At 54.2% G+C, this 23524-nt stretch overlaps 7 protein-coding genes across 7 annotated transcripts; 6 read left to right on the forward strand and 1 right to left on the reverse strand.

The window, feature by feature from the left end:
• Positions 1-1929: 1929 nt before the first annotated feature.
• Positions 1930-3753, forward strand: BDP81DRAFT_317601 (platelet-activating factor acetylhydrolase; the record flags this gene model as incomplete). Its single annotated transcript, XM_060584273.1, has 2 exons — positions 1930-2261; positions 2319-3753. 2 exons carry the CDS (start codon positions 1930-1932, stop codon positions 3751-3753), a joined length of 1767 nt encoding a protein of 588 aa, XP_060446367.1.
• Positions 3754-4426: 673 nt separating this feature from the next.
• BDP81DRAFT_393448 (uncharacterized protein) lies at positions 4427-4898 on the forward strand (the record flags this gene model as incomplete). Its single annotated transcript, XM_060587825.1, has 2 exons — positions 4427-4435; positions 4512-4898. The coding sequence occupies 2 exons, from the start codon at positions 4427-4429 to the stop codon at positions 4896-4898; spliced, it is 396 nt and encodes a 131-aa protein (XP_060446368.1).
• A 759-nt stretch (positions 4899-5657) lies between these two features.
• BDP81DRAFT_517443 (metalloprotease MEP1) lies at positions 5658-6872 on the forward strand (the record flags this gene model as incomplete). Its single annotated transcript, XM_060595911.1, has 3 exons — positions 5658-6119; positions 6173-6732; positions 6797-6872. The coding sequence occupies exons 1-3, from the start codon at positions 5892-5894 to the stop codon at positions 6870-6872; spliced, it is 864 nt and encodes a 287-aa protein (XP_060446369.1). The 5' UTR covers positions 5658-5891.
• An 843-nt stretch (positions 6873-7715) lies between these two features.
• Positions 7716-9818, forward strand: BDP81DRAFT_393450 (uncharacterized protein; the record flags this gene model as incomplete). Its single annotated transcript, XM_060587826.1, has 4 exons — positions 7716-7769; positions 7838-8223; positions 8287-8525; positions 8593-9818. The coding sequence occupies 4 exons, from the start codon at positions 7716-7718 to the stop codon at positions 9816-9818; spliced, it is 1905 nt and encodes a 634-aa protein (XP_060446370.1).
• A 2206-nt stretch (positions 9819-12024) lies between these two features.
• Positions 12025-12590, forward strand: BDP81DRAFT_318056 (uncharacterized protein; the record flags this gene model as incomplete). The annotated part of the gene is made up of 2 exons (XM_060584321.1): positions 12025-12142; positions 12238-12590. The coding sequence occupies 2 exons, from the start codon at positions 12025-12027 to the stop codon at positions 12588-12590; spliced, it is 471 nt and encodes a 156-aa protein (XP_060446371.1).
• Positions 12591-13123: 533 nt separating this feature from the next.
• BDP81DRAFT_372717 (uncharacterized protein) lies at positions 13124-14676 on the forward strand (the record flags this gene model as incomplete). The annotated part of the gene is made up of 2 exons (XM_060586661.1): positions 13124-13803; positions 13892-14676. The coding sequence occupies 2 exons, from the start codon at positions 13124-13126 to the stop codon at positions 14289-14291; spliced, it is 1080 nt and encodes a 359-aa protein (XP_060446372.1). The 3' UTR covers positions 14292-14676.
• Positions 14677-21610: 6934 nt separating this feature from the next.
• On the reverse strand, positions 21611-21946 carry BDP81DRAFT_393453 (uncharacterized protein; the record flags this gene model as incomplete). The annotated part of the gene is made up of 1 exon (XM_060587827.1): positions 21611-21946. One exon carries the CDS (start codon positions 21944-21946, stop codon positions 21611-21613), a length of 336 nt encoding a protein of 111 aa, XP_060446373.1.
• Positions 21947-23524: the final 1578 nt, after the last annotated feature.

Here is a 23524-nt window from a genome sequence, read left to right on the forward strand (position 1 = left end):
GGCTGCCTCGGCCGTCAATCACGCACCTCGGCCACCAAGGAGCCTCCCTGTTCCCCGCCTTGAGCCGTGAGGTGGTCGCATCGTTTTTTGGGAACCCCAAACTGATGACGATTGAGATAACGACAAGACGTTGACGACTCTTCAACGACGAGACGTTTGAATCCAGCGTGTCTATGCGATGGGCTTAAGAGTTGAAGAGTAGTACCTGACCGAAATTAATAAGAACCCAACGTTCATGCGTTGCCCCAAAAGGAGACCCACACACGCCACAACACGTCAATCGCGAATAGCAACTAATTAGAGGACCGCCAAGAAAGATTTCATTCTACATAGCACATTGGACTCTGCGGGAAGAGAAACCGGAGCCGTCGTTGCTCACGTCCCACTCGTTCCTACGTGCCTTGATCATCTCGGTCTCGGGATGGCCGCAAGTGGGAAGAAGCTTCGTCCAGAGAGTACACACCACTACACAGCACACAGAGCAGCAGCAGCGCGATGAACCAACGCCAGAGCTTTTCCAGCTTCGCCTCAGTTCTGTCTGCTAAGCCGTTTTGGCTGACCGAGGCGAGAAATTTCCGGCGCACAAAGCTTCAGCTCGCACGACTCAATACCAACCAACGCCCATGATACCGGTAGCCGTACCTTGCCTAAAGTACGAATAGATGGATGACGTTTCCACCTCGGGCAAGTGGCCACAAGACCATCTCGATTCGATGGGTGTGATTGGCTCCAGAGAGATGAAAGCGGCCTTTTTGTTCGGGTGTCTTTACGTTGCCCATTGCCTCTTCCAACTTATCCCCACTAGCTTCCTCACCAAGATCCAAGGGCAAGGGGGGTGTTCGTACCGTCTCTGGTATTCAAAAAGAGGTCTGTCCGCCTTTGTCTGACTTCTTGGCTAACAACAACCTTGGAATGACTTTTGCAACTTTTTGACAAGGAACATTACGGCATTGAAATCAAACAACAGACAAGTTTTGGAGCACGAGAGTATTGACTTTGGAGTGAGGCTGGCTGCCAACAGGGAACACTGCTCCGAGCTAATTGTCATCGGGTTTCGAAATCCCATCGGAGCACTGCGCTTCTGTCGACTAATTCGCCCTGCTCCCGCTTTCACTTTGCCTGACTTTTCATCCTTCAGCTGCCACGGCCACAACTTGCAACTATTTCTTTCATCGCCTCGTTACAGATACATCGTTTGGCCTTTATTTAGTTGCAAAAACTCCGATACTCAACTAGACAAGCTCCCGCCGGATATTGCCGAAGCTTCATCTGTTTTCTGCCACACTACTCCGTACGGATACAGGCTTACAACAATCCCATCTCGATCGATCCATAAAGAAGACGCCGGTTCCCACCCCTATTATACCCCTGCTATTCGTACACGCTGTCAACGGTCTAGACGAATACCGGTACATCTGAGCACCTCAGCTGACGACGGCTTGCATTGATCACCGCATCGAAAGACGGGACCAACTTGCATCGACGGAAAGATTGGTTTAAAACACCATCGCGACACACGCATATCCGACCGCAAAAAGCTTGTAAGAGCTTGTCAGAGGGACAGACTGCAATACCTAGCACAACATTTTCGGGCTCAACGTGAAACTCTCTTCTCTTCACCCTTGAACGAACCACTCACCCCGCCGGCGCAATCCCATACCTACTACGAATACCTTGATTAGTTCTTTACCTAATTACGAATACCCCCGGACTCGATCCCGTGTTTTTCCCTACCTCTTAATTCCTCCCAACGTCGGCTTGCGCTTCGATTTATCCCCTGCGTCCGCCCACACCTCAGACCGACGGCTCGACGACACGCAGAGTGCAACACAGCGCACCGCACCGCAACGCAACATAACACTACAACACAAAGTAAACACCAAAGCAAAGAAAGCAACACACCTAGACAGAGACCACACCATAGCAGCCATGTCGCCCGCCGCGCAAGCGCCCCCGACGGCCGCCGAAAAGGTCGCGTCCTTCTTCTCCCGCATGAGCCCAGTGCCGTCCTTCCCCGACTACACCGGCCCGCACAAGGTCGGCACCGTCGACATTGAGATCCCCGTCTCCGAGTTGGAGTCGCCCAGTCCGACCCCCTACAGCGCAACAGACATCCACACCGTCCAGTGCCGCGTCTTCTACCCCGCGACCCCCGAGTCCAACGGCAAGCGCATCAACTGGCTGCCCTCGCCCCAACGGCAGCATGTCTCTGCCTACACCCAATTCATTGGCATCCGGCCCATGCTCGCAGACATTGTCTCGTATGTGCAGTCCCTCTCTTGTAAGATGGGCAGGTATGAACTAACGTAAACCTACAGATTCCTCCCGCGACACCTACACTACACCACGATCCCCGTCCACAAGAACGCCGAGATCCTCGATCCAGACACCCCGAACCGACGATGGCCGACAATGATCTTCTCCCACGGCCTCGGCGGCAACCGAAACACATACTCCCACTTCGCCGGCTCCCTCGCCTCCCACGGCATTGTCGTCATCTGCCCCGAACACCGCGACGGCAGCGCCGTGGCCTCCTTTGTCCGCATCCCCGGCAAACAAGACCAGTACTTCATGCGCGACACCCGCCGCGTCGTCTCCTACGTCCGCATAGACCACGACGCCCGCCCCGAAATCTACGAAGCCCGCGAAGACCAGCTGCGCATCCGTCTCTGGGAACTCGGCATGATCCACATGGTCACCCTCAACATGGACCTCGGCCTCGCCATGTCCAACCTCAACAAGTCCACGCCCAGCCTCACCCAGTTCAAGAACAAGCTTCACGTCCACGAGCCGGGCTGCATCCTCTTTGGCGGCCACAGCTTCGGCTCCGCCTCCATCGTCCAGCTCCTCAAGACGACCTACTACGCCGAATCGTCCGCCCTCGCCCACGTCCAGAAGCCCTTATTCACACCGCGCCCGGACTCGGCCCTCTGCAGACAAATCACACCAAAGAACGTCACCATGCTCCTCGACATGTGGTGCTTCCCGCTTCTCGCCCCGGGCTCCGCAGACCTCTTCAACCTGCCCCTCCCAGCCTACGCAAACACATCCACCGCGCCAGGCGGCAACGCCATCCTCGCCGTCGAGTCCGACGCATTCTACAAATGGACAGACCACCTCCACGTCACCGCCCGCGTCCTCTCCCCGCAACCCTCAGCATCGGTGATCACACCACAAGTCTTCCGCCGCAGCGGCGTCAGCCTCCCCGAGCCAAACTTCTTCTACGTTCGCTCCTCGGCGCATCTGTCCCAGTCCGATTTCGGCATCCTCTTCCCCTGGCTCACCAAAAAGATCTTCAACTCGGAGGAACCGGAGCGCGCTCTGCGACTGAACCTACGGGCTCAACTGCAGCTCATGCGCGCCAACGGCGTGCCCGTGGCGCGGACGTGGATCGGTGACCTGGTGGACGGCACGGGGTCCGGGAAGCTGGGTATCTCGACCGACGAGGACGGCGATAACGGGCCTGACGATGGAGTCATGGACGATAAAGTCATCTTTGAACGGTGCGAGGGGAAAGTGCAGTATTGGAACTGGATCGACGTTATTGGTATGGGCCAGCCGGACGACGAGGAGGAGGCGCCGCCGCCGGCAGATGGGTCGACGGCTATGAATGGTGCAGGGGGCGGTAGCGGTAGCGGGTCGGGCGTGAATGCGCAGGTTGCGGGGGTGGAGCAGACGGACCGCGATATGGAGGATGAGTTGGAGCCGCTTCAGGCTGTTGCGAGCGCGGCGCAGGTTGCGGCGAGGTCATGACTACGAGGGCGCTTGTGAGCGATGGGGCTGGGTTGTATAAATCAGACGGGGCCGATGATCAATTGCATCACGAGATGGAACCCGAGTATTATTGTTGTTGTATTTTTAGGTTAGCGTAATTAGCATCCAGTGCGTCTTTGAGAGCACCCGCAGATACCACGATTAGAATAGTATATAAATCTTGTACGTTAGATGTTGATTCGTGCAGGTGGACTTGCACGTGTGTCGTGAGGTAAAGGTAGATGAGATGCACGAGGAATCGAGCACGGCTTGCTAGTCAAGATGAGCCAGAACATTACTACCGGTAGCTCGTCTTCACATGTCTTCCGATCAGTCTACTAACAATCCTAGATAACTTCTCCGCAATTGGCAGATCCGATGAGTGCTTGTGAAATTTACTTGGGGTATAACCTATGACGAGACCATCCGCGTTGGTAAGGGCAGTACTTAGTCTTCCCATGCTGTGGCCCTCGGCTTAAGAGTAAGTCATCCACGTCATTGAGATGAAGGCGTCAAAGACCGCGCGACGCCATGGCTGCATTGTATCATTTCTGCAACGGCCTCGTCCTCTTGCCGGCAGGACAGCAGTATTAAAATGGAGCTGGTTTCCTCGATTACGGAGGTATAGAGAATCTTAATCGATAGCAAGGATTAGATTTCAGAGTTCGACATCATGGCACCCGTAAGTTGTATATTCTCAAACGCATGTCCATGCGCACTCCGCTATTGAGCTCCTCGACTAACACTGTCCACAACAGCAAAAACAATCCGAACGCCTCAAACACGTCGCCGCAAAGGCAAACTCCTCCAACCCTTCGCAACTAGGCGACCCCGTCTCCCTCAAAGCCGAAGTCTCGAAGCTTTCGCCGACGGAAGAAGACTTGGGCGCAGCAGCGGACTCCAAGACGCCCTCCTCCTCTTCCAAGCAGCAGTCCGGCGGTGCTGCGGGAGGCGCCAAGAACTCGGACGGGTCCCCCGTGCAGGACTATGACAAGAGACGGTTAAAGGATGTTGCCATGGAGAACCTCGAGAGCGGGAACCCTTCGCAGTTGGGGGATCCGGTTAGTCTCAAGGCCGAGGTTACGGAGAAGGATCCGGCGCCGGGGAGGGCTGATGGGCAGAGGGTGGAGAAGTCGAAGCTCTGAGGGTGTATTAATGTCCGTCTTCTTGATAATTATACAATTACTCAAACTGTATTTGCGACTTTGCCCTTCTCATAGGACGTGAGGTTCCCAGTCTTGAAGTTAAGTGTAGCACGCTTACAGCTAAGGCCGGAGAGGTTTCCAGAGGTCGGCTCCGTGCCCCTCTTCGTATTCTGCACAGTTCCCCAAGCCTTGGATTAGTCCATCTCCATCCGTACGGAGCATTCGGAATCAAGTTGGGATTATCACTCGCCGATGTTCTTTGATTGCGCCCTATGGCCCATGGGACTTGATGTCTTGGCGACTGGGATAAGGCGGCACCGTGAAAGCGGTAAGGCGAGATCGAAACAGGAAGCTCGAATGGCATCCTTGGCCAAGCCAGAGGCCCAAATTTAGAATGCGATTGAGTTTGCGAAGTGAGATATCTAAGATTTGCCGTGGTCACAAGCTACACCTTGCACTGACCAAAGTTCACGACAGTCGCCGTTAATCCTCGACGAGGGTTGAGGTTCCCCGTTCACGTAGGGATATGCCATTGGCTGAGACATGATATCTTTCGCCTCATCGGTCTATGACCTGACGAGCGTCGCATCACGACTCTGAATTCTATCGCACGACGAGGAATACGAGAGCGGATGCGGTCCTTATGCGTGTTGACTCGGGCGGCGTTGCTCATTTCGGCAGTTCGCTGGTGATCCTTGCTGTCCTGGGGGATCCCAACGTTGCCCTGGTGGTGGAGTTGTCGACTTCGTCTCGCGACTTATCATTTGAGCTTGTCCGCCAAGCTTCCAAGGCCTCGTGTTCCACGATGGGGAATCTCCAGTGCTGAACATCTTATCTTGGCTCTGTTGCCGTCCATCCCCTTTTGCTAAGAACATTCTATGTATAAGTAGTCAAAGTAGGTAGCGATGGCATGTCTGGGGAATCGTGAAGGTCTTCTGAGGGTGTAGCTCCTTTATACAAAACCACATCGCCAATCTCGTCCGAGCTTCCGATATGATGATGTCGCGTGCCGCCGCAGCGCTGCTGCTTTCGTTTGGAGTCTCGTCGGTTCTTGGATCGCTCCGTTGCTTCAACGACGATTTGGTCGCCGTCGAGACCCCCGTCATCGCGCTCCCTGCCTACGCCAAGCGCCAGGAGTCCAAGCCGGTCGACGTGTACTTTCACGTCACCAGCACCGTAGCCAACAAGGACAGAATCACCGACGCAGTCGTCGATGCCCAGGTACGATCTGATAACGATCTTGCCGGAAGCAAGTACTAACCAAGTTTCAACAGTTCGAGGTCCTGCACTCGACCTACCTCAAGCACGGCTTCTCACTAACCCTCGTCAACGTCTCCCGCATCGTAGACGACGTCCTCGGCAAAGGCTTCTACGAAGACTCCGGCATCGGCATCCCCGACTTCGAAGGCTACGTCGCCTGGCGCACCGCCACGCGCCGCGGCGGCTACGACGCGCTCAACGTCTACTTCTTCTCGGACCTGGGCGCCAGCCTCGGCGGGCAGTGCGCGCTCGCTGGCGTCGTGCAGGAGGGCAGCCAGCAGTTTTATACTGATGGGTGCTGGGTCAACGGCGACTCCATGCCCGGCATGACGCCCCGTAGCGGCAACGACACGGTACCGCGGAAGGGGCATGTTGCTGTCCATGAGGTTGGGCACTGGTTTGGGCTGCTTCATACGTTCAATGGAAGGTTCTGTGAGGAGATTAATGACCAGGTTGCGGATACGCCTGCGCAGGCTGGTGGGAGTTCGGGGTGTCCTGTGGGGAGGGACTCGTGCCCTGATTCGCCTGGGTTGGATCCTATTCACAACTTTATGGACTACTCTGATGATACTTGGTGAGTGAAGAGGCGGGCCTGGAGTCTTGAAGCTTGGAGATGGAGTTACTGACTGATGATCTAGCACGACTGAGTTTACTCCTGGGCAGGAGGAGCGCATGCACCAGCAGTTTGATGTGTACAGGAGATGGCAAGGCTAGAGATGCCGCGGCACTACACCCTGGTGCCGACGTATCGGTATGCTGCATCTATCACGAATACATGTACGCTTACATCACACAAACGGACCTTTGGCCCTGTGATATCGATGGTTCCATCCGCATCATCTTTATAAAGAATGCAGGAGCTGATGTATTCTCGATTATGCCTAAACTCGCAGCCACCTTCCGTGAACTCACAGATTGCCATGTGCAGCATCTAGCCCGGGCAGTTCGCGGAGTCTGTTTGCTTCCCAGAGCCTGGGACTTATGAGTTCATACCGTATTGTCCTCTGGTGGTCTGAAAGAGCAGCAATCCCTGAGAGTCAAGGGGCCGCAGTAGAAGCAATAAAATGATCCCGGGTTTCCTGCACTGAGCTATGGTAGCTGAATAATTCGGCAGACTGTTCGCCTGTTTACCAAAATGAGGCAATGGTTCGCCTTTTTTCTACTTCCATGCCAGCATGGCCATGTCTGCCTCGCACAAAAAATGCATACCTGGACCAATAGAAATGCGTTCGCCTGCATTGAGCAATGGATTCATGCAGCATGTTGCCTCGCATTTGCACTTTCAACCAGGATGGGATTGGATCATGAACTATCTTGTGCATTTCAACAATCACCGCTCCCTAGTAGAAAGCGCAAGAATGTCGAGTGAGGCGTACAGAGGGTGCGGCCTGGAGGCTTGAAGGATTCGGCCAATCCCTCATCGTTGACAGCCTCACCAATGCCAGGACCTTGGCCGTCCCCTTTTCCTGCCACAAATTGGCATGAGGTCCTTACTTTCTCCCGCGATATCAATTTTGTGAAGCAAATCATTGTCAGCTGAGTGAACCATCTGCAACCATGGATCCAGTAACCATTACGACCTCAGCAGTCACGCTCATCGAAGCGGGTATTGTAAGACCATACACAACTGCGGTTGTGCTACCGTTATGGTGGAAAACTTCATGGCTGATATCGCATAGATCACCAAGTCATTGCGCGATTTTGTTCACGGGGTTCGAACGGTGGACAGCCGGATTGCGAAACTCTTTGAAGAGCTAGAGAACTTGACTACCTTCCTCAACGTCGTTGACCGGGAGCTGAAAAGATGTCAGGCCTTTGATCTCGCAATCGTCGAAGATGACCTATGGCAGCAGAGTGATATCGTCTTGATGGACTGCATGGTGACACGTATCGACCTGAAAACCTTGATCCAGGATATCAAAAACACCTCTAGTAGCAAAGGTTTCGTATGGAGGGCTCGTGCAATGTTGGATTTGAGCATTCATGGCAATGAGCTCGTTTCTTTCCAGGAGAAGATTCACAAATCCAACGGGGCGCTGCAGACAATCTTGCATACCATCAATGTGTAGGTACCCGGTTCTACACTCAACAACGCCTCGATCCGCTGATCCAGTGCCCTCCTATCTAGGGCTTTTGCCATCAGAAGCATTGCTAATCAGACTGTCATTTTGGACGAGCTTGAGGGGCTCAAAGCTTCGGTCGACAAAGCTTTTGCGATATCAGACAAGACCGCGGAGACGTTCACCCATGTCAAGAGCCGTCAATCGGATGCGAGACTCGCTCGTAATCTACGGGATCTTGCGCGGGCAGCTGAGAACTTCTGGGTGACGGCTAGTTCGACAGCTGACACATCCCACGGCGGCCGCAGTGAGACAAACTGGCAGTCCCAGCCGGTGAAGACGACAAGCTCGCCGGGCGGATTGCAGACTTCTAGACGCCAGAGAATTGAGAGATATATCCAAGAGGCTAGCCCTCGCCCAGAATGTGGGATCTTTGCCAAGCAGTCCTTCGGAGGCACCTTCTTCCGATAATCCTGAGGTCAGCAGTCCTGAAGTGTCCAGTGAAAGCAGCATTCTGGAAGATGAAGATGTGGAAGAGGAAGAATTTGAATTCATGGTAGTGGAGGACCTTCAAAAATTTGCTCTCGAAAAGATCGAGCAACGGCAACTCACGGATGCAGGCACAAGCTTCGAGGACGCATTGACGCGACTTGAGAAGATCATATCAGGTCTGAAAGACCAAGGTGGTAACGGGCATAGGAGATATCTCTCTCGCCTGAGGGCCATCAAGATTCAATTGGCGACTTGCTATTTCTTCCAAGGCAACTGGAAGCTTGCAGAGCCGCTGGTGACCGATCTGGCCGCGTCAAAGAAGGACCGAAACGGGGTCGTGTGCAACCTGCTGCACGCTCTCGCGCTTTCGTACCTTTCTAACTTCTCTTTTGAAATTGCTTCGGAAACATGTAAGCAGGCTGTCAAAGGAGAGATGCTGCTTAGGAAAGCTCGCAATTCTCGGGACAGGACTCGAGACCACCACCAAAGCCTTGGTCTCATGGCTACCATTCAAGAGATGGCGGGCGAGCACCCCCGGGCAGAGGTCTTCCGTCGCAAGCTTCCAGCCTATTTCAAGTATGAACATCCGGAAAACTTTCAAGAGTTCCTCCAAACCCGTCCGGATTTTCTGTCAATTGTTTTCGGGCCGAATCCCTTAGATTTTGGCTATATTGACACCACTGCCTCTCTTCGACAGCGACAGGCCGACCTTGACACCCATAAAGAAGTTGTCTTAGGATCTCTGGATGATAGCAGTCCTGGGGACTTGACCTCCAGAGACCATGTGTTGACTCTGTCAGAATTCCATGGCTCCGAAGTCGAAGTCAGTCTTCGTCGACGACTCACCAAAGTCTTCAAGTCCGCGAAAGGTCATGCCCCAAAGAAGCTTAAGAAGGCCGCGGCCTCAGATGACAGCAGCCAAGACCACTCATACTCATCAAACCAGCCATCGCCTTTAGTACGTGGATGGCCAAAGCGTGCTGCTGATCGAGTTCTCAATCCCATGAAGACTAAAGTGTGGTGGAAACGCCGGTTAAGAGGTCGAGCAAGGACTATGGAGAATGCTGGAGAAACACTCGCCTGGTCAACCGACGACAGCAAGGTGTGAGAGGAGTGCGACAGAGGTCCTTGAACCCTACGATTCCTACATGCTTGGGGCAACTTTGGAGCCGCAAACGAACTCGACTCAACTCCTTCACCAGACTTGAAAACAAGAGCTAACTCATCTATTCCGAACTCAGATGCCGGTCGTAGCAGGAGCCCGGAAACTAGGCCTCAAGAGGAAGCCGGGACAGAGATCCTTCGAAGGATCTATTGCGGCACCCCTTCCATTGACAAGCACGTTTTCGGAGATGGTAGTCTCATCGCTAGACAGTATCTGTCGAAACGTGGACAGGCACAGCAGCTCGAGACCGGCCACGGTGACAAATGCAGCAGAAGACATTGAACTTCAGGAGATGGCGAGAAACTCGAGCTATAGTCGTGTTCTCGTAGCTCAGGCTACAGAACCCTCCCACTCGGATCTATCTTCACAGTGCGCCAGAGCCGACAAGGGTCATGAAATCCGCGAAGGGCTCGCAGATGCCACGGCCGGGCAAACGCCTCCACCATGCATACATCCATTCCGGCACGATCCGCCATTGTCAAGATCCTTATCTTGGGTTGCAGGCTCAGAGCAGGACTTTACGGTGCACGGGAAACCAAGTTCCTCACAAGAGCAACGTTTACCCTCTGATGATGACGAATTAATAACGCCCGGGAAGAGTAAAGTGGGACGATTCAGACGGAAAAAAAAAAGGTCCTGAGTCTTGAGCTATAGAATGGATTCCTCTCGAAATCGGTCTTCAGGAGTAAGCAGGCATAGAGCTCAAACGCCGACTTATGCATGGATATCGGCGCCATCCGGGTTATGAGATTTGAACTGAAACACAGCGCTCTCCCGATTGAAGCCCTGAAAGAGTACTAGTAGGTTGCCGGAAGAGGAGAACCAAGATCAGAGTTGGATGAGAGAAAAGGTCCAGTCGCTTCGAGCAATGCCGGAAAATTCGGCCGTCTACTACGTAGTTACCATCAGCCAAGCTGACATGGAAACTTGAGTTAGCCAAAGGCCCAAGTCAGTAAAGAAGGTTGTTCGACGGATGAAGCATCCGGGAGCCAGGTCGCGGACCCCCCACTGTTTAGCTCTGTCACCCGTGGTTGTGAGCCTGGGGGAAGTTTGGCCTCCGGTCGAACTCTCGAAGTTGCGTTTCCTTTGTGACTGAAATCGTTGGCGGCCCGACGGTCGCTAGAGCCCAGTGGTAACTACTCTATATTCGTTGTAATATGTTAACAAGCTTAGTCATTCTATATATCTCCTTAAAGTGTTTAAGATAGAAGTTCCCAAGTACTCAAATATCCATGATATGAAAATCTCTTCCTAGTGCATCGTTACTGGCTGGCATCTTGAGAAGCCACCAGCCCGGAGGACGCCGGCCCGGGCCCCACCGGGCCGTTGCAGCTCGGCACACGGTCTCCACTTTCATCGGCGTTGGTCCCACATAGCGGCGGGATGACGTCGCAACCCGCAATCTCGATCTGGGCCAGTCTTTTTGTAGCTTTATTTCTTTTCACCCACTTGGATACCACGTCCCATCCCACCATCTCCCTCCCGCTGGACTCTCTTCCCCACGTGCTCCATCGCGAAACCAACCAGCTCGAGGAGTGTGAGAAGATGACTCTAGCTTAGCCAGAGAGGCATTTTCCCACCACTCACTCCCCAAGGCGTAATCTGAAACCCAAAGCCAACAAGAGGCAGCTCGCTTGCGCTGAGTGGTCAAAGCTACCAGGAGGAGTCCCCCGCGTGGCGCATCTTTCACAACTTTTGATGTGGCTGCCAACTTCCAGGATTTTGTCATTGCGCTTGATGATGCCGCTGCGCAAGGGTCCTTGACGGGGGTCCTCCCCGGCTGCCTGACAGCATGGCGAGCACGGCAGCCTATGGCATCGCGCCTCGACGCCTCCATCACGGACCCGTATGACGTATCCATGGGCATTTTCAGCCACACGTACGCACATGCGCAGTAAAGTAAGAGAAGGGATGAGCGAGCGACGACTCTGATGATGAAAGTGTGTGTAGGAGCTGCTGCTGGTCGCTGGTGCTTGGGCTGGGCTGGGCCTTTTGGATGGACGTATATCAGGCCGATGGTCCACGTCGTGTTTCCTCGTCCGTTTATGGTGTTCATCTCGTTGATCTTATTCCAGACTTGACTGTACTCTCCATCATCCAAACAGCCAATATCATCACATCTTAATATTCCTCATCAAAATCATCGATCATGTCTGAGTGGGCAAAGCAAACATACAACCAGCAGTACGAGAAGTGGGTTCCGTGGCTCGAGGATGTCTACCTGAGATGGTTCACCAAGGACAACAAGGCCAGCTACACGACTAAGGGTAAGCCACCAACGCCTCCACGAACCTCTCCCATCACACTAGTACCTGGCTAGCTAGTAGCGGTTAAGAATCCGTACTAACGTTCTCGTGTTCAGATACTCTCGACAAGAGCAAGGTCACCGGCGTCGAGCAAGTCGATACTCTCCAAGACGGCGTGCACAACCTCGCTGCCGGCCAGGTCGGTCAGGGCGGCCTCCTCCAGCCCATCGGCGATATGGCTTCCAAGGAGGGCATCAACCGCGCCGAGCGCCAGGGCAAGGACGACGAGGGCGGCTACGTACCCACCGCCGTCCCTGGCTCCGGTGCGCTGAACCAGGCGGGCAGCGGCGTCGCTGAGGGCAGCAATACCGTTGCCGGCAAGACCACCGAGGGCGTCAAGGGTGCCGGCGGCTTCGTCGGTGGCCTGTTTGGCGGCGGTGCGGGCAAGGCCAAGCCTGAGCAGAAGTAAATACCTCATCACCAACAACCACCAACTTGGAAAGGATGAGAGCTTGCATTGCACACTTACCTGCAACCTCCATTATTAGTCTTTCGATGGGGCGGCAGCGTATTGGAGCTGTCTCTGGAACACTGGCGTTAGATTGCGACGGAATTTTGTCGACTAGCTCTGACCACAATACCCACAAACGGTCTTTGAATTGAAGGAACTCATGATAATTATAATCTCCTGTTTTAATAGCTGTGACATGTCAACTGTACGAGGGCTATCTCAAGCAAACATCATTACCAAACTCGGATGAAGCGTCGACGATGCAACTATTGGTTGGCTCATACATGCGGATAAGATGGTAGAGGCTGTTTGCTTGCCTGCACATCTGGTTGGCGGGATTGAGTACCAGTCCATGACCGTTTGCTGGTCTGTCAAGGTTGCGACAAACAATCCCCTATTCCTAGAGTCTTCTCATTTAAAATTTCCCGCATCGACCTGGTTTCCTACTCCCTTCCCTAAGCCTACCGTTTGTCAAATCGCTCCCTCCCGAGATGCGTGACCAGATCCGCCAACCGGGCCATTCTGGCCTTCATTCGATTGCAACGAGATCACTCGACCTAGCTAAAAAGCTCAAGAATAGGATATCCTCCGTTCGTTCCGATCTTAAAACGCGAAGGATTCCAGTTGTAGCTCTTCCTAGGCTACAAGTATTCAGTGGCAGCGACTCGTCAGAGACACTCGTGGCGTGTCATGAAGCATACGGCGCCTCTAACGAAGACCTTCCAGGCGGCATTTCTCGTTATCACGACGATAACTTGCGCAGACCTTTACCATTCATCAATGAGTCAAGCACGAGTTTTCTAGGCATGCTTCCGAAAGAGATACGGGAGATCATATATCGAGAGCTATGGCGTACAACTGGCCTTGGTCAGCACATTATCTGGACTGAAGCCGGTCTTGGACATTCCAGATGCTTGATTGCAAGACTCGAGTCCAAAGTCATTGAAGGTGATGATTCAGGGGAGTTCAACTGGATGGGATCTGATGCTCGAGGGTCGGTATCTCTATGGTACAAGCGAGAGATGTCAACATGGTGTGATCACTGGAAATGTGAAGAAGCAAGAGATGAAAGAGAAATATGGCGAGACATTGCGCGGCGCCAAACCAGTCGTAGTATCCCGGTCAACAACTCGTCGCCATATCTGCCCATGATGCTAACGTGTAAGACGTTGTAAGTTGCACTTTCTACTTGGTGAAGAGATGTAAAGAATTCTCGAGACTGCTGCTCTTAAGACAATCACTTACACAAAAGCACGTAGATACTTTGAATGTTCCTCGTCAATCTACAGGTCTACAGTATTCACCATCACCGACATCAACCTGGCACGGAACCTCTTCGGCGTTCGATGGAAGACGTCCAGCATTCACCCACTCCGGCGCGTCAACTTCTCATTCCGGCGCCAGGCAGACCAAGGGAGCACGTTTGAGCAATGGGTCGAATCATGGAGTGCGATCCTGAGACTCCTCGACACGCCCCAGTTGATGACGGTCAATCTCTGGCTGGACAGCGACATCTACTACGAGCGATACTGGTTGTCCGTGACCGGCAACGTCCTCCGGCGGGTCCCGGAAGCACTGGCCCACAAAGTCGCCGTTAGCCTTCCGCCGGACGGACACGGTGACCGTATTGCGGGGGCCGCGTGGGTGACGGGGCCTTGACGGCGGGGTGCCGTGGGCGGCCTCTACTGGCGCGCGCTCGCAGAGGCGCGAGGGAGGCGAACTGGTCAACTCTGATGTGAGACGGGCGCGGGTTTGACTTTGCGGGGGATGGATGGATGGATGAGTCTGGAACTTTTGGGTTTCCCTACCCGGCCTTACGTGAGGGAGGCAACATGTGAGATTGGCCCGACGGGATGGGTGCCTTTTTGAAGCGATGATGGGACGACGTATGAGATGCAATACCTAGCCTAGAGGGGCTGGGGATCGGTCTAGATTTTGTGGCCCGGGAGATGGACGACGAGGTAGCCAATTGATTCGTCTCGTGTATCTTGGAGATCTGCTCTGCCGGCAGACGCTGGACGTCGATGATACTCGTCGTGAAACTGCTAGACGCCTCATCGGCTGATGTGCTGGGTATTTAGAGCTTGCAAAGGTTGCTAGGGAGCACCGCGGAGGGGATCCCGGGCTTCCATCTTCACACCCTATCCGGCGGAAGCGAACGAACACTTTTTTTCACGTTGGCGAAGAAGCGAAAGGCACGGCGGGAAACTCTAAATGTGGTCCATCGTCCTGTCAACGCTCAGAGGTTCGACTGACGTGCGCGTAAGCTTTGGACATCATCCGTGGTGTAGACAGTAGTGTAGTAACCCAGGAACCATTCAGGTAAGTACTTCGATGTAGCCCGGTGCGTCTTCGGCGAATTCCCAACAGCACCTTTGGCCGTTGGAGACCATTGGTTGGGGCCCACAGTCTCGGAGCTTACGCCGCTTCATCTTTCGGGCGAGTGAGAGAGCTTGATGGTGGTGATGTTGCAACGATGCGGGGTACAGGTAGCTTTCGGTCAGCGATGGATGTTGCAGAGAAGGCTACATCGTTGTCAGCCTGTCAGGATCTTGGCATGAGCTTGTCGTCACGTTATGGACGGCGTCTCTCGTTTGTTCATGTTTGCATAGCTGGTCTGCCACTACCTCGTTTCGACATGGCAACGGAAGCGGACGGAATGTTGTAGTCCAGGACAGAATACGCGGAGTTCATGGTATCACCGGATACTGCGGATCGCAATCGTTGTCTACTTTATCGAACTCAATGTTGAAGTAATTGGCCAGGGGTTGGGGAGCATTTCCTCCGAAAGCAGTAAAAAAGCTTGGGATATTGAAAACATCGTGAAGGTCCGAACGTCTTTGATTGAAGATGATCCACAGGTCGAAGTGGGATGGGGAGGGGTCCCGGCCGTTGCGATTCATATCCTATAATCCTGCCCCAAGTCTCCGGAGCTTGCGACATGCGTCCTACGCCCGCCGAGAGACTGGGTGACCGGCCGATATGGGCCGCCATGATACGACTCTTTGATGAGAGTTGATAATCACGATGAGTAGCCTGTCAGCTGCATTCATCGAACCATTTCTTCGCACTTCCCGGTTCTTCCCCGTTCCAAGAACCTGCATTAACGCGTTCGGTTCTTCGGAAGGGGGCTATTTTGGAGACATCTGGGAACTCGGGCAGCATCTCAAAGACTCCCACAAGTTTGCAATTGCCTCTCTTCTATTCCGCACAGGGGAGAGCTTTCGGTTCACGGCCGAGAATGGGAAAATGGGGCTCTATGCGTAGACAAGACAGCACCAGCGCAGGCGGGACCCCCCGGGGGCCCGTTTCGCGAACTTCCATCAGGGACGGCCGAAGTGGGCACGACAGGCTGACGAGATCGGAATCCAGATGGTTGATCGGCGTTCTGACAGCAACTTTGTGGTCTGGCAGACGCAAAAGCGACGGGAGGCTCTGCTTGGGTCTTGTTTAGCGCCTATATCGCTCTCATACCCGGAGCCGGGGGCGTTGCTTAGACGCTGCATTTCGAGCTAGAAACCCCTCGAAAGTGGGAATTCTACCAAGGTCAGAGCTTCTATGCATATCTGCCGACTTTTCTAGAGAGCCATGGAAATCAGGTTTTCAATGATCCGGACGACAGAGGAAAGAACCTGCCTAGCTCAAAGCGGCGAGGGGTGATGTTTCGGGACGGCGTGAGCCAGAACTAGACATGCAAGCCATATGAGTTTCCCAACTTGGGCGAAAATGCTGTGAGAAACCCAACAGACTGAGATTCCGCACCTTTCCTGGCGAGTGGAAAAGGAACCTTGGTGCAGGCTGACCCCATCCTTCTGGCGGGGGGTTGCAAAAGCGAAGCTATTCACACTCTTGAGCATTTTCGACAGAATGTAACCTTACCACCAGAACCTGCCACCTCACCGAACCCATATCAAACCCGTCCAGCAGGGGGTCGATGGCACCTCGCCATTAAGCTACCTACAATCAGATAGGGCCGCCGAGGATCGAGACCGCGTGGAGGCTTGAGGCTTGTCCCGAAAGCAAGATTCTTGCTGCATGGCCATGACTACGCCGCGCCAACCTGTTGTCTTTTCTCACACATCGTGACTCGAGAGGGATTTCATCTACATCTCGCAACATCGGACCATCTTGGCCCATGCTCCTAAGCTTTTCTTCCCTACAGGCTACCGGGCTTGCTGCACGTAAGCCTACCCTGTCGGCCGTTGGCTCACATGAGCTACTTTGATCCGTGGCGTGGGCCCTCCGCCCGCCGGATGGTATAGATGAAAGTTGAGTTCAGCTGCCGCATCCGGGTGTGCCGTCCAGGGCGAGGAAGGAAGCGGGCGTTTCCCACGACGCCCTGGACCGCGATGCCGGATATGGCACGAGGCAGAGGATGGAGGAGTTGCGCCCGCCACGTTCCCCATTGCAGCCATAGCCGACAGCATGTCCTAGAGATATACTTCGCGCGTGGGCAGCAAGGAGTATAAGCGGCGTGCGTTTGAGTCCCTTGGAAGCTCATCCTCCTGGTCGGAGAATAAAGGTAAGCTCCGGACTGGAACTTGGAACTTGGAACTTGGAAGGGCTGGACCTCTATAGACCTTTGAGAGACCCTGCGACCTCGCGAGAGGCATATCCGTATGCCTCAAGTTAGTACGGAGGAACCATGCGTACGAAACTAGGAATACTAGCAAGCTGTGTTAATCCTGACACTGGTACTGCACGGCCCAACGATGTTTCGCAGGGGTCTCAACGGCGCCAGTCAGCAATGCGTCAAACATGAGTGTTCTGTGCTCGAATCTGCATCAACTATGTTGCCCTCCGAGCGTTTGTCAGTTTTCCACCCAAAGACACAGGTGAGGCTGGCGCAAGATGTGGCACAGAGGCTGCTGCTTACGCCATCGTCTGTCATGTGAGAGGCAAGCGACATGAAGCAAGATCCGCAGATCCGTGAGCATCCGTAGAAGTCAAAGATTCCGCAACCGTGAGCCGGCGCCGGCTTGTGCGGGGAGGGGCTGCTGCCGACAATCCACCAGCCTCCTCTCCGTCCGTGTAATAGAAAGGATCAGGGGAGCAGCGCAGGAATAGAGTTATGGCGGGTAGCTTGCTGTCAGAGTCGCTGTCTGGATCACTGGTGCGGAGGGCTAGCAAGTTGTGCGAGGCCGGGATCAGGAAAGATATTCCGTCTGGCATATAGCAAAGAGGGGAGTGAAAGGTGAGGCCGGTACGGAGTATTGGGGGTTGGTATCAAGGGAAGCGTGTGGTGCGGTGCTGTGCCTTATCTCTATCTCGGACTAAGCTCACGATGGCTACACTGTATCCGTGACAAACAGTAGCAAGCCGAGTGCGGGGGAGCGGTATCCCTGAAAGCACTGGAGATATCCGTACAGATAACTTGGTATTAGCAAACAAAGATGCAACGGACGAGCCCCGGTCGGTTGGCGCCGAAGGGAACGTTCACTGCAACTGGCTGGTCGGTGCTTCTTGAGATTCGCGCCGTTGTGACGATGCTCTTCTGTCAGTCTGCCCTTGCCCTGTCCCTATATCACGCAACAGTTATTGCCCTGTGAGAATCTGTCTACAGTCGACACCGCATTATCCTTCAAGGTCCAGGTTGCGAATCTTGTTCTGCGGCACCCACGCGCACCGCCATACCAGCGAAGTTGGAACCACTGTGGCCTGCCAAACACTGACGATAGTGAGGTGCCATTATAACCCCCTTGACGCTGCCATGACGTCCTGCCTGCTACCTTCTGCTTTCCCGTCAACGATGACACGGGCCCTGTTGTCGGCGGCGAGAATGGAGAACAGGATGAACGACGACCACTCCCGTCGCCTGGCTGTCAGTTCTTGCGTGAGATCGGCCTGCTGTCAACAGTGTCGCATCGTGAGGTGGAAGGGGAGCAGTCAAGGACCGGGAGGGCACGGCGCGATACGTGCCATCAACGGAGTGGAGTTTGACCGCCGCCTTGACATTCAACCGGTGCTGTTTTCCCACCGCTTTCAAGGTCGATGACGGGGGATGTGATGGAGAAGCCTGGAGGAGAGAGAGGCCGGGGTCCGGCCAAGGTCGTGCCTCCGGAGCTCTGTAGATGAAATGATTTGCGGCATGGCGGCCAGCCTGCATCATGTAAATGCAGTGACGAGGTTAATTATCTCTACGTTGGAATCTCCCAATACCCCAAGCCCTGGATCTAGAGCTTCTTGTCCTATGGAGCTAAGCTAGACTTGCACAGCTGAGTTGTCTCTGCTTCGGCGATGGAAAATCCCGCTGCTTAGACCAAACTAAGCTCAGCTCACCCGGGATAAGGGCTGCTGCTAATCGATGTCGCATTGGGGGCGCTCTCAGAAGTCTTCGCGCGGTGTTATTGTGTGTGTGTGCTGGTGCTGCGCCGCTCGGCCCTGTGCGAGTCTGGCCAAGATTGAACAGCACCCCAGGGCGAGAGGGGTGTTGAATACCCAAAGTACCTATCTGTCGACTTAGACTTCAAGACCAAGGCTGTACGTTCTCAATGGGCTGGTCTTGGCACTTTCAAAAGTTCGAATGAACGCACGATATTTGACTTGGAGCTCTTCGTAAGCATCCTGTTCGAGTGCCGTGGGAGCCTTCTCCTGGCGATGTTCCCTTGTAAAACGACGAGCTCCCCTCCCCGTGAAAATCCTTGCGATGCGCTGCCCATGTCGTTCGGGACCAGGTTCTCTTGGCGGAGCTTCCGACAGAGTCTCATCAGAGAAACTCCGTCGACGAGGATGGTGACGAGCGGACAAGCTTGGGCGATTGGACCGCCTCTATCCCGTACCTGTGAATACCTTCTTTCTCAACCCGAGTACCTACCTATCCGTACGGGTGTGCCTACACTACGAGGAGTGTGCTTGGGAACGATATTTTTGAGGATTTCTATCCCGCGCTGAGACATGCGGCAACCTCTTCAGCCCGCGGGCCTCGTGGCAGCATCTCCCAGGAGGAAAGCCGTGGGAGTGGGAGAAATGCAACGTCGGCGAGAGGGGGAGGGAATTGACTATTGGATGCGGGCGCGCTTACACCGAGGCGGTGACTGCGTAGGTTCAAGGTGCATAGTGGCGGCGTTGTTGAGCAGGTTTGCTTGCACCAAGGAGGTCTCTGGTCTCGGTATGCTTTGCACCCGAGATGAAATTCTCGGCCATTTGTTTCTCAAATCAATGACATCGTGACTAGGAGTAAGTGCGGTAACAGTAAGTAAGCTGAATTCAGGTCGGGCTTCAGGCAGAGCAGATTGTTGAATAAGCATGGGAAATCGCCATGAAATAAGGCCGCGCTTCTTCTTGAACCACTATCGGTTGTCGTTAGACTGCTGCGCTTCTCTGAGTCGGGCAGCTAGAAAGCGGCCCATGGGGGAGGGAGCGACGAGGGAGAATAGTAGCTGTCTTCGACTCTTGGTGTCGTCGAGCGTTGCTTAGCATCAACGAGGACGGACCAGAGTGGTCGCTTGGCTAGCGTCGAGAACCAAATGTGCACAACATCGGCTTGTAGCGTGGCATCCTATCGCATCTTGCCTTGCCTTACCTTTGCCTTGCCTCAAACCATCCTACATAATAAGCCAAGCCGTCTGCATGGGCAGAGATTCTGTCCCTCCCCGGACCAGTCAGACCCGTCCTCTGGGCAATGGAGGGGGTCGGAATCGAATCAAATATCTTAGCCTTCATTCCTGGCACTTGCAGGGCGGGTTGGAATGTTGCCGGGGGTCCGGGGGAAGAGGTTATCGTAGCTTTCCCCAGAACGAGGGGTTTCCGCATGCGTCGGCGAAGGAGACCGAGATAGAGAGAGTCATGTCTTGTCTCTGTACGACCTCTTCGCTATGCCTATATGTCTTCTGCTTTAGGACAGAGTGCCCTCGACGATGGAGTCACTTCTCCTGCTTCAGGTAATGCGTCCAAAGTTTGAGTTCTGAAGGGTGACTTGTCTGATGGTCCGTACCGATAGGACTTTGCAGCCCAGCCCCTACATCCAATATTCCACACCGCATCAAGGTGGCTCGCTCGATGGCTTGGTGTAAGTTTCCGTCGCCAGGGCCGCATGGATCGTCGACGCAAAGGCAACCAGCCACACTATCTATCTTCCCCAGATTTCGAGCTCGCATTCGTAGGCCGTGCTTGCAGCAGAAGGTTCGCCTTTACCTCGCCCATATTCCATACTCTGTACCTCAGGAATGGAAATCACAGTTCGGCCCCTCCCCGCCGTCCCCGGGGTCTGATAGCTGTCTGACCTGGTCGCAGCCGGGACCCGGGGTGTCTGTTGGCCGCACGCAGTACCACGTTCGGCGCCATCTGTGAGACTTGGCTTGCTGTGTGTGCTACCACGCTGCAACATGCTGTTGGCTGTTGGCTGGGAGGAATGTCACGGGTGTGTGTTTGTACTTCAGCCTGCCTGGCTGGTGATCAGTTACAGCCAACAGATGGATGAGTCGAGATGGGCACGTTCTTTGGTGTTTTGAACAGTCAACGAGTCAAAAGCTGGTACGATGATTGTACCAGTTTAGATGTGACATTTGGGTGCGGATGACGAGCAAACCCGCTGTCGCAATTACAACTCATTGTCCGTGACCTCATGTGGCTCGAGGCCAATAGACGGCCCAGGGGAGATGTCTTGTTGGTCGAATGAGATGAGCCTGGTTAATATGGGAGACGCATTATGACTAAGAAGCGAAGGAGTAAAACCAAGTTTCTGCCCTTGTCTTGACCTCATGTCTAATCAACTTGTATGTGTGATTTGTTGGCCGTGGCACGGGGAAGCCCATTCAATGAACGTTTCGCAATTCCATTTTCCAAAGTCCCGTCAATGCCGTCGGGACGGGAGAAGCTGTAGTGAGTATAGACACAACGCATACGTACAGGCGTATCCGTACTGTATATCTCTTACGTCGGTGATCGGGTCCTACCCCCCCCCCCCCCCCCAAGGTCCGTAGGTATTACGCCGCTTGGTCAGTCGAGCCGCCCTGTTGGAGTCCTAAGCTGGGCAGGCCTTAGAATCGGGATTTACCGCTATGAGAAAGGGCCCTGAGGCGAAGATGCCATTGTAGGTATGTCTCTGGCGGGTATCCGCACAGGAAAGCTGGAGCTAGCACGGAGATGAAGACAGCCGGAAGAAGCACTTGCAGTGGAAGTATACGCCGGTCCAAGAGCGACTGATATTGTTCGGAGGCCAAGAGGCTTCGAAGACGAATACTCGGAGCGCGGCCGGATCGTGGTGCCTTGGCGGGTATGGGCGGGGTGGAGTCGACAAAGTCCGCTTCGGAGGAGGAACACCACCTTTTGGCTGCTTGAGGCTTGAGCATGTGCAAGTTCGCCGCCGTATCCATAGCGGCCGTTGTTGAGGTTTGATTCCTGTTGGTTGGCCAGGGCATGGCGCGCCTTGTCTTACATGATGGGACTCTCACCGGAGGACCGCACCCCCCACACGAACTTGCACGTTTTTATTCTCACCAACATGGATTGTGGGCCTGGAGAAGGAAGAGAGAAGGTAAGAATGGAGACAGGGGCAGCGGTGGTTGAGGCGGATCCGGAGTCAGGTGCCGTTTTAAGGTCCCATGCGGCCATGCCAGGCTTGAGTTGTGGAGTTGCCTGCAAGTAAGGCGAGATACTTGCATGTTAAGATGGGCCAATGGCTTGTTGGAGAGTACGGAATAGATGTCGTGATGCTTAATCGACTTAGTGCCATGCGTAATGTAATGGTGAGTAGTTGGCGAGATGCTGGAAGCAGTAGCCGCATGTTGCTACGTGTATTGGGTCTCCTATCATGGAGCAAAGCCTGTGATGGAAGCAAACATGCCGTTTTGGGCCTTGGCAACGAGAGGACGGGATTCAGGAGCCGACAGTTGTGATTACGGTTCCGAGTTTCGTGATAACGACTTCTTGACTTGCATTGGCGCTGCATTACGGCCACATTATTTGGGCCCCTCGGGCAGGGATCGTGTCACTTGCCTTTCCGCACATCGCAATGCAAACACCGGACGTGGGAAAGCAAACATGAGATTCTTCACGCGGTGACGCTGTTATGTTGGTTTCCCCCCAAAATCATTCATGATTCGGATGCCGGATCAAACGTGAACAACACCAGGTGCCCTTGGCTCACGCTCCCCTAATTTCGTGCTTCCCCATAGCATCCGGAAAGGGCATACCGAGGGGGGCGGGGGAACAAAAGGTCATGCTCATGGTCATCATGTTAGACGGGGGCTCTTCTTCGAGATGATCTGAGGAAAGATGGTGCTTTGAACGCAGTGCTGTCATCTGTCACATTGTTCGCGAGTGGACGGGGCGACATCCCCCAAGCTCCCCGGCGGGCAGGCGATTGCCGCATCTTACATCACCGTCGCAACTCGCCCCTGGCTTGCCCTGCTTGGCCAGCGCTGGATGTTGCACTGAGCTTTTGCCGGCCGCTGGACGTTGCTGCCCTTCACCGCAGACTCCATTCGGCAGTACAATGGAAGGCTTCCGTTCTCTGACCGAGCAATATGGAGAATCTGGAGACGAGGGGAAAAAGGGGGATTTGTCTAACGGCACGGAAGGATCTTGTAGGGGTAGGGCGAAGATCACATAGGAAAGCCAGGTAACAAAGCTCAGAGACCACTGAAGCACCAGCGGTGACCACACCGATCCGATCTCGTGGGAAGGATTCACCCCCCCCCCCAAAAAACAAGGAACGAAGAAGGAATGGGCAAAGACTACGGGGTGATTACTGCATGTAGGGGGTTGTTGTAGGACAAACCGGGGTGGCAGAGAGTCACTGGACAAGGGGACGGACGGCAGCCGAAGCGAGGGGGATCGTTAGTGACGAACAGGAAAATAGGAAATAAAAGAGGGCAGAAGAAAAGGCCCTAGAGATCATTACATACATACAGAGTACAGGACAGGGCCATCTCCGTACGTGCGTTGAAGAT

This window comes from Colletotrichum phormii (genome assembly GCF_030913505.1).
Source record: "Colletotrichum phormii strain CBS 102054 chromosome Unknown BDP81scaffold_8, whole genome shotgun sequence".
In the NCBI taxonomy this organism is placed as follows: Eukaryota; Fungi; Ascomycota; class Sordariomycetes; order Glomerellales; family Glomerellaceae; genus Colletotrichum; species Colletotrichum phormii.